The sequence below is a fragment of the Crocodylus siamensis genome, chromosome 15, assembly GCF_052110815.1.
Source record: "Crocodylus siamensis isolate JL-2025a chromosome 15, ASM5211081v1, whole genome shotgun sequence".
Lineage (NCBI taxonomy): Eukaryota > Metazoa > Chordata > Crocodylia > Crocodylidae > Crocodylus > Crocodylus siamensis.
The window spans coordinates 53966036-53981470 of record NC_143409.1 but is presented as its reverse complement, the minus strand read 5'-3'; the positions used below and the strand labels follow the sequence as shown (position 1 = coordinate 53981470).

The 15435-nt window shown below is 54.4% G+C and overlaps 2 protein-coding genes across 2 annotated transcripts in view; one reads left to right on the top strand and one right to left on the bottom strand.

Annotated features, from left to right (window-relative positions):
* The window catches only part of LOC149852907 (BOLA class I histocompatibility antigen, alpha chain BL3-7-like), a 622447-nt gene that overhangs the window by 536994 nt on the left and 70018 nt on the right, over positions 1-15435 (top strand). The gene's annotated exons all lie outside the window — the stretch shown is intronic.
* On the bottom strand, positions 3213-7125 carry LOC149852915 (uncharacterized). Its single transcript, XM_090029511.1, has 5 exons — positions 7102-7125; positions 6757-6814; positions 6534-6579; positions 6299-6396; positions 3213-5640 (listed from the first exon to the last, which is right to left on the bottom strand). Exons 1-5 carry the CDS (start codon positions 7123-7125, stop codon positions 3284-3286), a joined length of 2583 nt encoding a protein of 860 aa, XP_089885637.1. The 3' UTR covers positions 3213-3283.

The window sequence follows — 15435 nt, the reverse complement described above, 5'->3', positions numbered from 1 at the left end:
GCCCAGGCACGGATCAGGCACAGTGCTCAAAAGCCTCTTTTATAGTCTCATATCCCCATTCGTTTCCCTTCCCTCTTTGCTTCAAGTTCCTCTGCTTGACGATTAAACAAACCGTTAAACAATGAAGCAGACAATTAACCATTTAGAGCCCTAAGCAACGGTGCCGAGTTAAATCTCTACCCGCAGCGTCTGGCTGCAGCGCGGCTCCGCCGGGGAACGGGCGGGAGAGAGCAGAGTGCAAACCCGGCGGGAAAACGCGAGCGCTAGCAAGCAATGCGCTCGCTGCAAGGAGTCGGCAGAAAAAAGGCGGGAAAAGGCAAGAGACCCGGGGCGGGGAAATGCGAGGGCTCACCTAAGTACCAGCTCACCCCCCGTGCGTGCACACTCGCACGGACACTGGTCTGTCTCTCGCTGGGACTGGCTGGCTGCCGGCCTCTGGCTCGGGGCATCATCGCACTCCTGCTCAGTACATCTGCACAGACGGCCGGGGGCAGACATTAGGCTTCAACTGGAGTAAGTCTGGTCTGCACCCGCTGCAGAAGAGAAGTTTGGCACACGTCGGCCCCGCTGCCTTTCCCCTGGTCTCTGCCACTTGCTCTTTACATAGGTAAAGTGCAGGCTCAGGGGTTATCTGGTAGCCACCTAGAAGTTTATCAGGGGTGACCACCAGGATCTGGGGGAACCTTTGTTCACGAGAGTGCCCCAAGGGATGACGAGGTCGAACGGTCACAAACTCCTGCAAGACCCTTTCAGGCTGGACATAAGGAAGAATTTCTTTCCTGTCCGAGCCGCCAGGGTCTGGAGCAGCCTGCCGGCGGAGGTGGTTCAAGCACCTACATTGAACACCATCAAGAGCAAATTGGATGCTTATCTTGCTGGGATCCTGACCCCAGCCGACTTCCTGCCCTTTGGGCGGGGGGCTGGACTCGACGATCTCCCGAGGTCCCCTTCCAGCCCCCATGTCTATGACATCTATGTGCAGCAGGGCGCTGGGGGGCCTGCTCCTGACAGTGATAATATGGGCTCAGCTTCCAGGCACCAGGCAGCACAGGTGTGAGTTGCCGGGGCAACCAGTTGGGTCAGCTGAGCAGAAGGGGGCGGAGCCTGGCCGTTAGAAACAGCGAGGCCGAGGCCGGAGTCAGTCGCCCTCTGGCGGCCTGAGGCGTGGGAGCGCTGCTAGAGCAAGCAGGGCGGGCCCAGTCAGCAAGCCGGATGGCTTGAGCGCCGTTGGCATGGCGATATGGGGTGGAGAGAGCCCTGCCAGGGCCATGGGTGTATTGCACTGGAGGAGCGGGCCAGGCTGTAGGGGTGGAGGAGGCCTGCGGGAGCTCCCCAGCAGCGGGGGGGTTCCTAGCGCTGGAGAGAGCGCTGCGTTTTGGGGTGTCCCCCTCCCAGCCCCAGTGTGGGCGAGATCGGGACGAGCCCAGTGTGGGCGCAGGCAAGAAGCCCCAGTGGGGCATAGGACCCAAGAAGGGGTCTGGGGCCAGGTAAGGCTGAGGCCGCCTGAGCCCCGAGCGTGGGCAGCGCGAGGCACAGGTACCACCCCCTACACTACATATGTCGGGGTGTTTTGAAGCCTTCCTCAGAGGTACTGGGTGCTGGCTACAGCCAAGGCTGGGGACTTGGACTGGGTGTGCCAATGCTCCTGCTGGGATCAAAGGAGAGGTTCCCGGCTAAAGGGTCTTGCCCCTTTGCTCAGGGTCAGCTTGATCACCAAATATCGGGTCAGAAAGGAATTGTAGCTCACGGTCAGATTGGTACAGACTGTGGGGACTTTTGCCTTCATCTGTAGCAGGGGGCATGGCTCTCTACCCAGGCTCTCTAGACCATGTATCGACAACATATCATGAAGCAGAACGCTGGCTGCTGTGGGTCCCCTTGCTTTACTTGTGGCAGGTGTTGTGTCCAGGCTGGCAGCAGTATTATGCAGAGTTCAGATTATGGATTGTATAGGATGGTTTGGATAGGGATGATCTTGAGATGGACTACATGACCTCTGGAGGCCTTTCCACTCCTACTTCTCTATGATTCTACAATTGGACAGACCTCCTTTGCCTGGAGTCACCAGCAGATTTCAGGGGCACTGACCCTTATCAGCCCCTTCTTGCTAGAGTAGACCTTCACACACACACACACACACACACATACACACACGCGCACACACACACACACACACACACCTCTCCCCTGTCCTCCCCACCCGCCCCCAGCACTGTTATTTTCACCCCAGATCCACAATGGCAGGAGGTGGTGAAAAAGCTGTCCATAAATCTAGCACAGATACATTAGTCCAGTTCTCATACACAGAGTGTGGCATTTCCCAGGTCACTCACTCTTGAAGAAAGAGGTCCTCTGATCTTCACAATGGCTAAAGAGTTGTGAAACAGGAGAAGAAAGTGAGGTTGCAGAGAACAAATTTCCCCCTAAGAAAGGTTAGCTTCATCAGTCAAGAGCATTAAGAAGGAGAGAGAAAGGTTAGCACCGTACACCTGTGAAGTGAAGAAAAATGGGCCATTGAGTCCTTCAGTAATAAAGCAAGGTAGAGTTGCACCTTTATAAACTAATTAAATAAGACAAATATGCATAGAGAGAGAGCATAAGCTTTCCAAATATAGAGAGAGACACACACAGAGCACAAGCCTCTTTCGATCTTATTTCGTCTCGAACCCTGCCGTCTGACTGACTTCAGGCTCTCGTGGCTAGGTCCCTCCTCCCTTTCTCTGCACCCTTCATGACTTCCCAGAAATCAGCAACCAGGAAAGAAGGGAATCCTCTGTCTGACCTCATCCATGGGGAAACGGGGGCAAGAAAAACACCCAGAGCACATTCATCAAGAACAACCTTTACTAAGAGAGACAGGGAAAAATATCACATCCAAAATGTATGGAAGGACACGTCGTTATCAATCCACTGCCAACAGAGTCAGGGCACAGTGCCGGAGCCCTGCCATGCTGGAGGTCTGGAGCCTGTATCCACGAAGGTGTTGTACGATGTCCCCACGGTGAAGAGGATGAAAGGCAGATGCCAAATGCTCTCTTCTCTCTCTCCATGCTGTTCCCATGGGAAGGACCTAGAGATGGTGGAAATCCAGGGTGGGATGGGAAGTATACCACCACTTCCCGATGCCAACTGTGGGGAGTCGGTGGGCACCCGTTAGTGATGCAGATGGGGAGAGGCAACAGAGGCCTAGAAGCAGACCAGGAGGGTGACCACCTGCCTGAGCCCCGGGAGAAGGTGGATCCCTGGGTGTCCCTCCCAGCAGGCAGGTGGGGACGGGGCGGTATCAATGGGGCACCACCTTGGAGGCCTGATGGCTCACGGGAGGCTTTTTGAACCTTACGCTGGGGCCCTTGTTCCGTGGATCCCAGGACAGCCGGGCCTTCATGGTGAGGCGCAGCTTGGAGAAGGTGCGTTGGAGGCACCTCAGGAAGCGGCGGCACAGAGGGACCTTTTCTCTGGGCACCGATGGGGTCCTGATCTGGGGTTTCTTTTCTTTGGCGGCCTGGACACAAGCGGGTCCATCCATGTGCTGGGGGAAATGTGTGGTGCTGGTGCTGACAGACACAGTTTGGGGTCGTTCGTGGGGAGCTCTCCACAGCCTCCCGTCCTGCCCCTTGCTGCCTCTCTCCAGGGGCTTCTGGTCCAGACGGGAAGGCCCCAAGGGGTCCCCTGGAGCTGGGTGCTGAGGCGCTTCAGGGGGTCCCCGGAAGCTGCCGGGGCCCAAAGAGCCACCTGCCTTCCTCTGCTTCTTGCTACGCACTTGACACACCCCATCCGGGGCTTGGGATGTGCAGAGCCAGGCGTTGGTGGCATCGTCCACCCCCTGCTCAGGTGTCCCTGCCTTCGCCTGAACCTTCACCCCCTGCCGTGTCCCCCGGGAGCCCCCTGTGGGCGGCCCCTCCCGAGCTGGCCCACCGGGGGCACCCAGCCTGTAGCTCAGGCTCATGTGATGGGCGCTGACCTGGCCGCGAGCCTGCACGTCCCCCTGGGTGGAGAAGGCAGCTGGCACAGGCTGGCACAGGGCCTGGTGCGGGCAAATGGCACTGACACCCTGCGGGCACTGCTTCTTCAGCAGGTCAGCAACCAACGGGAGCTGCAGGTCCTGGGCGCTGAGAGAGGTCAGGATGGAGCCCGGGAGCTGCGCCAGGTCGGGGGGCTCTACAGTGTCTGGCCTGGCTGCAGGCCTGGCTGCCCCCACGGGGCACTGCTTGGTCCCCACCTCCTTCCACAGCCCAGGGCCTGGCCCTGCACCCCGTCCCCGCTCCCGGGGGAGCCAGTTGGTGTCTCCAGGGGTGCCGGCTAGGCTTTCTCTTGCCGCAGCCCTCGAGCTGCTAGCACGGGTTGCTTTTCCCTGCTGGGGCTGGCTGGAGCCAGGGGGTCTCCCCTGACTGGGCCCCATCCTGCTTCCCCCACCAGGCTTGTGGATTGGCTTGGGGGGCAGCGCAGAGGCTGGTGGGTGCCTCCATGCAGGCGCAGAGGTCTGGGATAATGGGATATCAGTCCCCGGGAATGTCTCTGAGCCTGGGGGCAGCTGGGAGACCAGTTGATCCCGTTCCCAGCTGGTCTGACTGCTGCTCTGCTGGAGGCCCTTTCCTGCACCATCCTGGGAGCTTGGTGAGGCCTTGGGGCTTCTTGCCGTGACCCTCGTCATCTTCCGGAGCAGCCCCTGGAGCTCCTTCAAGCTGCAGCTGGCACCAAGCTGCCCAGAGTCCCCTGGCCAGACCGCACGCCCTGGCTTCCCCTCCAGGCCCCAGGCGAAGGGGAGGTCAGGCGCCTCCCCACCAGCCTCATGCAGCTCCCAGCTCCCAGCTGCCCCTGGCTTCCAGCTGGGTGCCCCCCTCTGCCCTCTGGGGTGCCAGGCGGGGGGCAGCTGGGTGCCTTTCCCGGACTGCTCCAGGCTGCACCGCTCCCTTCCTCCACGGCGGCCTCGCACCCCGGTGGGAAGGAGGCAGACGCTGCTCGTTGCACCAACACTGGTGGTGCCCCATGGGTGGGAGAGCTCCTTTCCTGGGTCAGTCTCTGCCCCTGCGGGCATTCGGCAAGAGGCCGGGCCTGGCTCCTCGGGCCCCTCCTGCAGCCGCTTCCCCACGAGGTGCCGCTCCGAGGCCTCCTGGGAAGCACAAACATCCTCAGACGGGTCTGGGACCTTGGTGCTGGCTTCCCCGGGCAACACGGCGGTGTCTGCAGGATCCTGCTTGCCCGGCGGCTCTGGGGCCAGGACGTGCACCTTCCACCGCAGGCTGACACAGCCCGGGGGCTGGCAGGGCTTCGGGGCATGGTGGCGGTGCTCCGGGCCCTTCTCTGGCTCAGCCGCGTTGCAAGGCTTCCCCCGAGGATGGGCCTGGGCGGCTGAGGGAGTCTCTGTCCCACACGGAGCCGTCCCTTGGCACCCGCTGGCCGGCGGAGGCCGTGTCTCCGGGCTCCCCTGCTCTAAAGGAGGCTGCAGACGGGCGTCAGCGTGGGGCGCGGGCTGGCTGAGGGTGGCAGACAAGGGCTTGGGGAGGCAGACACAGGGCTCCTGGGGGTCCAATCCCAGAGGCCGCACGGCCTTATCCTGTGGGTCGGATCCAGGCTCCTCTGTCTTCAGGGCCTCGGGCTGCTCACGCCGTGGCGGCTCCTCAGGCAGAGCGGGCAGCGGGTGTGAGACCTGCAGGGCTGCGTGGGAATCCCGAGGGGTGCGGGAGATGCTTTTCTGGAGCCGGGGTGTCTCGGCGTACGTGGGACGGGGGCGCTGGAGCGGCACCGGGGGGATCAGGCGGGCCAGTGACTTGGCATCTGGGCTGGGGAGGCCCTGCCGGCACTGCAGCTGCAGGCTCCAGACGTGGTAGCCCAGATGCGGGGCAACCGCCGGCTCATCTGCCTGTCCTGGTGGGGACGTCGGGGGGTGCCAGGCTGGGCCAGAGAGAGCCACGCCATCCTCCTCCAAAACCCCAAGGGTCTCCCTTAGGCCGGCCAACAGCAGCAGCCCCATGACGGCATCCCCCACGGCAGCATGGCTGGGAGGTTGCATGAAGGCAGCGTCAGGGGCCTCTATTTCCTCGGGCTCCTCGGAGATCCAGGATGATGCCGGACTCGCAGGTCGGGGCCTGTGGCAGAGAGAAGACGGGGGCAGAGATGAGACGGGGGCAGGGCACGTCCACTCCTCCCCACCCCACATGGTCCAGACCCTAGGGGACGTGGGGCTGGGCCGTGTCCTCCCAAGGACCACAGCAAACGTGGCGTCCAGGTCCCCTCTGGGAACAGGCCACAGGGCCCCCCAGAGACACCCCCACCCCTTCCCCACTCAGCCCTTACGGGATCAGGTCGCTCATCAGGTGCCAGCTCACGTGCTGGAGCCTCCTTTCCACCAGCTGCAGCGTGTGCTCGAGGCTGAGCCTGTCCCCAGGCACGGGGCAGCTGCAGGACAAGGAGGAGGGCATCTCATATGGCTGCATTGCCCCCGGCCCGCCTCCCTTTCCTGAGCCAGCCCCACCCCGGCACAAGGGGGCCCCTCGGGCCCCGGGGAGCTGCAGGGGGCATGGGGCAGGGCTTACTGTGGGCACCGGGGTGGCGGCGTCTCCTCCGCGTGTCCGCAAGCTGCTGTAAGGGAGAGAGGAAGGAGCTGGCGTGGGCCTGGGGAGGCTCTGCCCCTCCCCAGCTGGCACCCCCCGGCTGCGAGCGGGCCGGCTGCTCCTCCGTGGCCCCCATGGGCTGGCAGGGGGCAGGGGGCTGTGCTCTCTCCTGCCCCTGCCCCAGGCCGGGCCCGAGGCTACTCACCTCCCAGCTTCACTCTTCCCAGGATCTGCCCCAGCCTCCCCGGCCTCCGACGAACGCCCTGCACACGCAGAGAGCAGCGGGTTAGAGGGCAGCTCCCTGGTCCCCACCATCCCCACGCGGATGTCCCTGCCCTGGGGACCCTGAGCAGGGGGACAAGACCCCCTAGCCAGGAGCCCGGCTGTCGTCCCAGCGGGAGCATTGGCACAGCCCAGGCACCGTCCCCGGCCTCGGGTGCAGCCAACACGCAACGCCCCTAAAAAAGGTTTTGTTTTGTTTGGGGTTTTTTTAAAGAAATGTTTCATGATCCAAACCAAATCCAGTCTGAATTCACGAGGCAGCCCAGACGCAAGCTACGGAGGAGCCTCCCATTTCTGAAGTAAAAAAAACTCTCTCTCGGTTCGTTTTCTTTGGAGGCTCATTGAATAACAAATCCTTAGGCACACATTGTTGGTGAGACAAAAGGTATATATTTGCAAATAGGGTCAGAGGGAGAAGACAAAAGATCAAAACCCTCTGCCCCTGAGTACAATCATTAGCAGGCTTTTATCCCCTCTTTTCTGGCACGTGTACAGAAACAGGAACTCTTACAACTCATTTCCGGTTCATACAAACATGCATGAGAATACGTCAGATCATGCATCCCATGTGTATTATAATTAACTACTTAAGTATGCGGGGCGGATAAGTTTAATATGTATTAGGTTATTGCGCTTGCCCAGAAAGCACTGGAGGTTATGGAGGGTTTAACTTCAAGGCTAAAATGGCAATTATTCTTATCTTAGCCTAAAAACCGTGGGAGCCATCACGGAAAGTGTGATTTAGTGTAACAAAGAGATAGTAAATTTGCAGAACAAAGAGAGCTCTTGGAGTTTTTCCTTCAGTTTCTAACCCCCCCTTCCCTCTCTCATTAAGGAGACAAGGAGGGCTGGCAAAGGACAACACTATTGATAGGAGCTAACAGCTATTGATAATGCATTTTTAATAATATTTCTAACAATATTCCCCCCTCAAGATGCTTTCTGATCTTTACTTCATTTGGGCATATCAAGATAATTACGAGGAATTTTTCTGAGGACCATGACTTTTGCTACAGTCTGTGCTTTTAGAGGGACTGCTGCAACCTGCATTCCTTCTACTGTGGTGGTTATCAATCTAGTAAGACAAGGAATGAGACAAGGGATAAAAATCAAACCAGTTAGAGCACACAAAAGCACAAACCCTACTTTTTTCCACCAGGGTCCTCCAAATAATTGAAACCACCAGTCCTTATTCCATGTGGTTTCCCACGTTTGTATTGGTACATGGGCTATTTTCCTAATCTCTTTGGCAATCTCTATGACCACCTTCCCGTTATCATCTATTTGGAGGCAACAATTAGAAAGGTTGAACTTTCCACATACTCCGCCATCCTCTGCGAGTAAATAGTCTAAAGCCATTCGATTTTGGTATATGGCTTCCCTCATCTGAGAACTTTGTCGAGCCAGCAACTCGAGAGCAGTGGCGGTCTGGTTAGTAATTACTTCCAAGACTGCCTGCAACCGGATGATTCTATTCAGCATATATATTGGTGTCCGGTAGCCCCAACTCCCATCATTAGCCCATGTAGCTGGTCCATAATACTCAATAATCCTCTGAGGAGGCCACTCATCCTCCTTCCACTTTTGGGAGCCACCCTGTGTCAAACTTACATCAATACTTCTCTTGGCCCTGTTCCAATCATCATACAAAGAGACTCCCAGCTTATTTCCACCCTCAGATGGTAACAAAAAGAAAGATGGTACAATTACTCCAATATAGCAGGTTCCCGTCCACCCTCGTGGTAGGACCGTATAGGCACGCTTTCCACAAATCCAATAATGTCCTTTTAGGGCCCTGTGTTCCCCTCCCAAGGCTAGGGGGTCACGGCTGTGGAAAAGAAGGGGATAGTATTTGGTGCCCTTATGCCCTAAAGGGCCAGTGTGATAGTTACTCAGTTTAAACTGACATTTCCATACGCCATCTTTATCCCTATACTCGCACTTGGTTATTTCATTTGTGTCATTTAAGGCACTCCAATATGCATTAAACCTTGCCACTGTGCCATTCAGGTGTGCCCATTGCCACTTATAAATGTAGGTAAATCATTCGCCTCGGGTCTTTTCATATGCCTGACATCTGGTAGGGTCAGGATCGAAAGGTAATATTCTTGTCCTTTTGAGATTTTGCATCTGTGTGGAGATTGGGAGCCTAACGGCAGCAGAATTCCATTGATCAGCATACCTGCTGCATACTCGGGCCCATTTTAATGTCCATGTACACTGACTATGTCCTAACCTCCTTCCTGTACCATTACTGCTAATACAGTACTCTCCCAATGCCACTTGGGAAAGATCCCAGCTGTGGTTCTCATCCCATTCTTGACCAATACTCTTAACATCTGCTTTGTCACTGACTAACCATTTTGGGGCCAAAGGAAAAGCCCTCCAAGGCCACTGTTCTCCGGCCTCTCGGAGCCCCCCACAGGCCCAGCAGTTGGTAAGATTAAAAGTACTTGCAATCCTCTCCATCATATCAACATACAAATTTGTCCCTGGGGGAGTAATTTGGGAAAGCGGGGGCATAGGCCAGTGGCTAAGGCTATGCAATCCTGCTTCTTTCATTATGCAGATAACAACAAGGCACATTATAATTCCCACCATATTTTCCCATTTACTTTCTGGACTAATTTTCTGAACTTTGATTAAGCCGTCTCAGGCGCACTTGGAGATCACCAGTAGGTTCACAGCTCCACTTGCTGGCTTCTTGTTCCGAAGACGACTCAGCTTCTGGAGTGAGTTCGTCTTGGGAGTTGTTGTCCTCTGACGCTTGTGGATGTCGTTTCACACGGGTATGGTGTATCCAACGGTCATGGCCAGCGATCTTTACAGCGGTGTGGGTTGTTAGAAGTACCTGGAAAGGGCCACTCCACCTCTCAGTCAGAGGTTCCTTTTTCCACCGCTGCACCAAGACCCAGTCTCCCGGGGAGAAGTCATGTACCGGTACGTCTAAAGGCAGGCGCTGAAAGGAGGCTGCATACCTGTGAAGAGAAAACAAGACAGACTGCAAAGCAATAACGTACATATGAAGCTCACTATTACCTAATTCAAAAGTTACATTCTCTCGCATCCCAGGAGGTAAGACTCGAGGGGGCTTGCCAAACATAATTTCATATGGGGTCAATTTAAGGCACCGTCGGGGAGTGTTTCGAATGCAAGTAAGGGCGAGCGGCAATGCTTGAGGCCACTTAAGACGTGTTTCAATACAGATTTTGGTGAGCAAAGTCTTTAAAGTCCTATTCATACGTTCCACTTGTCCTGAACTCTGTGGTCTCCATGGTGTGTGTAATTTCCAAGTAACCTTGAGAGTTTGCGCGACTCCTTGAACCACTTTTCCCACGAAGTGTTGTCCTTGATCCGACTCAATGGACTCAGGCAGGGAATACCGGGGAATGATCTCCTGCAACAAATACTTCACTACTGTAGCTGCAGTGGCAGTCCTGGTGGGCCAGGCCTCGACCCAACCAGAGAGCTGGTCTACCATGACAAGTAAAAACCCGTGATGTCCGGACCGTGGGAGCTCGGCAAAATCAATCTGCCATGCCTGTCCAGGGTACGCTGCCCAGGGTCTACCTCCCATTGGCACAGGGGGTTTCCTTCGGGGGTTTACTTTCTGGCATGTGATGCACTTGGTAGCAATGCGCTGAGCTTCTACATATAGCCCTGGAGCTACTGCTTGGCGAATCACTAGATCACCCATGGCCAAGCCTCCCATATGGGTTCTTGCATGGAGCTGTTGCAGCACCTCCCGAAGCAATGGCCTAGGTATCATGACTTTCCCTCCTGGTACTATCCACCACCCCTGGGAGTTCTTTTCTGCACAAGCTCCTTGTGCAAATTTATCTTCTTCAGGGGAATACTGTGGGACTAAATCTTGGATGTCTGGCCATATGGCATGGGACATGGCCTGCTTGGATACCTCCTCCGCTTCTCCCCCAATAAATGCAGCTTCCTTTGCTGCTGAATCAGCCTTTGCATTTCCAAGCTTATGCTTTTCCTCAGCAGCCTTCCCATGGGCCCGCACATGAATGACTGCTACCTCTTTAGGCTGGTGGAGTGCCTCTAGTAGCTTGATAATCTGGGGGCCATTAGCAATTTTATTCCCAGAGGCCGTAATAAAACCCCTTTCTTTCCACAATAGTCCGTGTGCATGGACTGTAGAAAAAGCATAGCGAGAGTCAGTGTATATATTAACCCGCTGGTCTGTCCCCAGCTGTAATGCTCGGGTGAGCGCAGTGAGTTCTGCGGCCTGTGCCGACCATGAGCTTGGCAATGACTCCCTCCATACTACCTTATCCAAGGTTACCACTGCACATCCTGTTCGTCTTTTTCCATCGATGACAGAGCTGGAGCCGTCTACGAAGTATTCAACATCTGGGTCCTCAATTGGGTCCTCAGCAAGATCAGGTCGCACCTGTGTGGTTTGATTTAGGACCTCAAGGCAGTCATGCATCGGTTTTCCTGGCTCCGGCAGCAAGGTTGCAGGGTTTAAAGCTGTAATATGTTTGAAAGTAAGTCCTGGATTAGAGAGCAAAAATATCTCATACCGTGATTGTCTGGAGGGGTTAAGAAATTTCCCTCCCTCAGTCCCTAGGATCTGGGGAACTCCATGTGGGGTGTGTACTTCCATGTCCGCACCCATGACTATCTTCTGGGCTTCTTCAACAACCACTGCTGTGGCTGCCACAGCCCGAAGACAGGCTGGCCACCCGAGTGCCACTGGATCTAGAACCTTTGAGTAATATCCCACGGGTCTCCAGGTCGGGCCCGATGGCTGTGTCAGCACCCCTGATGCAACCCCTCGATTCTCATGAACATACAGTCGATATGGCTTTTTACTGTTTGGGATGGCCAGGGCAGGGGGCTGGGTTAATGCTGCTTTAAGCAGATCAAAGGCATGCTGCATTTCTTTATTCCATTTCCATTTAGTGAGACTCTCCTTAGTCAGTGAGTCATACAGTGGTCTAGCCTTCCCACCATAATCTGGTATCCATAGTCGACAGAACCCAGTTAGCCCTAGGAATGCCCGCAGCTCCTTGGGTGACTTAGGTGGGGTTAGACCTTGGATTGCCTGTATACGATCTGCACTTAGGGCTCTGACTCCTTTTGAGAGCTTATATCCCAAAAATGTGACTTCAGGCTGACATATCTGGGCTTTCTCTCTAGAAACTTTATATCCTTTTTCCCCCAGAGTGTTTAGGAGTGACCTGGTGGCTTCCTCACAGAGCTGCAAGTTTGGGCTTGCAACTAGCAGGTCATCCACATACTGGAGGAGAGTCACTGCGGGGTGTGATCCCTTCCACTCCTCCAAGTCCTTCTGAAGGGCAAGTCCGAAAATATGAGGGGCTGCTACGAATCCTTGTGGGAGAACTGTCCACATGAGTTGGGCTTTATGGAAGGTGTCTGGATCCTCCCATTCAAAAGCAAACAATTTTTGACTGTCTCGGTGAAGGGGAATAGAGAAGAAAGCATCTTTCAAATCTAGCACTGAAAATATTTCAGCTTCCCCCGGTACTTGTGTCAAAATCGTGTGAGGGTTCGGGACTACAGGATGGTCTGAAAGGACCTTCTTATTTACTGCCCGTAAGTCTTGGACCAGTCTGTATGAGACCCCATCTGCCTTTGGCACTCCAAGGATGGGGGTGTTATAGGGTGAAGTCCCTTCCACTAGCCATCCGTACCTCTTGTATTTCTCTATTAACGGCTTGAGTCCAGCTCTGGCCGCTCGGCTGAGTGGGTACTGCTTTACCCGAACGGGCCCCTCCCCATCCTTGAGTACGATCCTTACCGGGGAGACGAACTTAGCTCGCGCAGGGGTTCCATCAGCCCATACCGAGGGGTCTACTCCAGTAATGTGATCTTCTGGACTTACTGCAGGGCGTCGGTCCTTCAGGAGAGCCATCTGATAGTTCGAGCTCTGCTTGACAGGTAGCTGGACCACCATCTGATCGTCTCTGAAAAAGATCTCAGCTTGCAATTTTGTGAGTAAGTCCCGCCCAAGGAGTGCAACCGGGCAACTTGGAGAATATACAAAGGAGTGCTCGAGCAAATGATCTCCCACTTTGGTGAGGAGTGGTTTACAAACAGGGAGTCGGGTTTGCATTCCCTCAATCCCTTCCACAAGTACATGCTGTTCACTAGTTCCTGCACAGGGGGGTTTTTCTGGAATCATTGAAAATGTAGCCCCAGTATCCACCAAGGCTTCAAAGTTTTTGCCACCAACCCTAATGGTTACCATGGGATCTTCTCGGGCTCCAACCCGAAGGGTAGTGGTCTTAGATCCCTGTCCCCTTCATTCTGAATCCTCACCCTTGTCTTCTGCCCGCATGAGGTGACCTCTCGGTTCCCTCTCTCTCTTCTCCTTCAACTTCGGGCATTCCCTTTTCCAGTGTCCTTTCTCTTTGCAATAAGCACAAACGTCTGCTCCCACTCTTTCTCCTTTCCCCTTCTGCATCCCAGCCTTTTCAGAGTTCCCTCCAGTTATAGCAGCTGCTAGTGCTGCCATCTGTCGCTGAGCCTTTTTATCCTCTTTGCGCTCCTGCACTTGCTCACGATTCCCATACACCTTATATGCAATTTCCACCAGCTCTGAAATCGGTTTCCCAGCACCTCCCTCAGTTTTCTGTAACTTCTTACGGATATCAGCAGCAGATTGACCAATAAACATAAGATTTACCATGCGCTGGTTATCTGGGGCTTCTGGATCCAGATCCGAAAACCTGCGAAACGCCTCATACAGCCTCCCAAGGAAAGCTGAGGGATCCTCCTCTTTTCCCTGTCTCACTTCATACAACTTAGACAGATTGGTAACCCGAGGCACTGCCTTTCCCATTGCTTCCACTATAATTCCCAGATACCGTGCACTCAGCTCTCTGCCTTCGGCAGTGTGATTATCCCATCTCGGCTCTTCTACAGGGAAGGTATCACGCAGAGTACGACCAGCAGCACCCTCTAACTCAACTCTGGCTGTCGCAATACGCTCTGCTGTCCCTAACACTAATCTCCTCTCCTCCGGGGTTAGGAGGGTCTGAAGCATCATCTGGACATCAGCCCAAGTGGGTCGATGAGTCTGCCCAATGGATCGAAACAAATCCCTCATCTTTTCAGGGTCTTCACGAAAAGAGGGGCTCTGATTCTTCCAGTTAAATAAATCTGAAGTGCTAAATGGGGTGTAGACAAAAGTTGCAGTGCCTCCTTCCCCAATAACCTCTCGCATCGGACAGTTCAACACCGGCTGTGACTCTACAGGCTTGCGCAAATAATAACCCTTATTTCCTGATTCAGATGAGGCACTTGGCTGAGGCTCACGCTCTAACTCATTAGGTATGCCTTGGTACGTCGGTGGTGGTCTCTCTAAGGGAGGGGGCGGTGGTGCAGAAGGACTGGATGCCGAGGAGGCGTCTGACTCATCTTCGCTACCCGACAGGGCAACCGGAGCACGGGTCCGGTACTCAGCCAATTCAGAATCCCCCCCCTCATTAGACTCAGGAAGTACAGGCGCCCCCCCCCCCGAGTCTTTTTCTTAACAAGCATCACATGAGACTTTACTAAGTAATTCTTAATCCAAGGTGGCTGATTTTGAACCACCCACAACCAACAATCAATATAAGGAAACTGATTCCAATACCCATTTTGCATAACAATTTCATGGATAGCTATCACTTCTTTTAGCACAAAGGATCCTTTCGGGGTCCAGTGGACCCCAAATGTTGGCCACTCGAGTTGACAGAACTTAGTTAAATCACCTTTTTTCATTTTTATTCCATAATCGGCCGGCCTTGCAAATTTATTAAAATGACGTAATAAGCACCTTAGAGGGGTATGTGTGTTTTCTACACGGGAGCTAACCGTACCCATTTTGCCCACAAAAGTGCACCCAAGGCACACCAAATACCAAAAAGTCCCTTACAGCAGATGATTTACCATGAGAACATGCACACCTCCTGCTCCGGACCCAGAACCAAATTGGGCAAAGGGAATTCGTATACTCACTCAGATACCCCAGAGATCTCGATCCAAAGCCAAAAATGTGTACCTGGAGACTCCAAAAAAACCCAAAATTTGCATAGGAGCTCTTAGTGTTCCGGATGTTCCGGCTCACACCTCAAGCCCCCCCTCAGGGCGAGCCAAAAAGAAAGGCTCGGCGCGCAACCCCCCCAGGGGGGCAGAGACGATGTGCCGACGAACTCCGGAGTTATCCAAAGAGAGCCCCACGTTGGGCGCCAGATTGAAGTAAAAAAAACTCTCTCTCGGTTCGTTTTCTTTGGAGGCTCATTGAATAACAAATCCTTAGGCACACATTGTTGGTGAGACAAAAGGTATATATTTGCAAATAGGGTCAGAGGGAGAAGACAAAAGATCAAAACCCTCTGCCCCTGAGTACAATCATTAGCAGGCTTTTATCCCCTCTTTTCTGGCACGTGTACAGAAACAGGAACTCTTACAACTCATTTCCGGTTCATACAAACATGCATGAGAATACGTCAGATCATGCATCCCATGTGTATTATAATTAACTACTTAAGTATGCGGGGCGGATAGGTTTAATATGTATTAGGTTATTGCGCTTGCCCAGAAAGCACTGGAGGTTATGGAGGGTTTAACT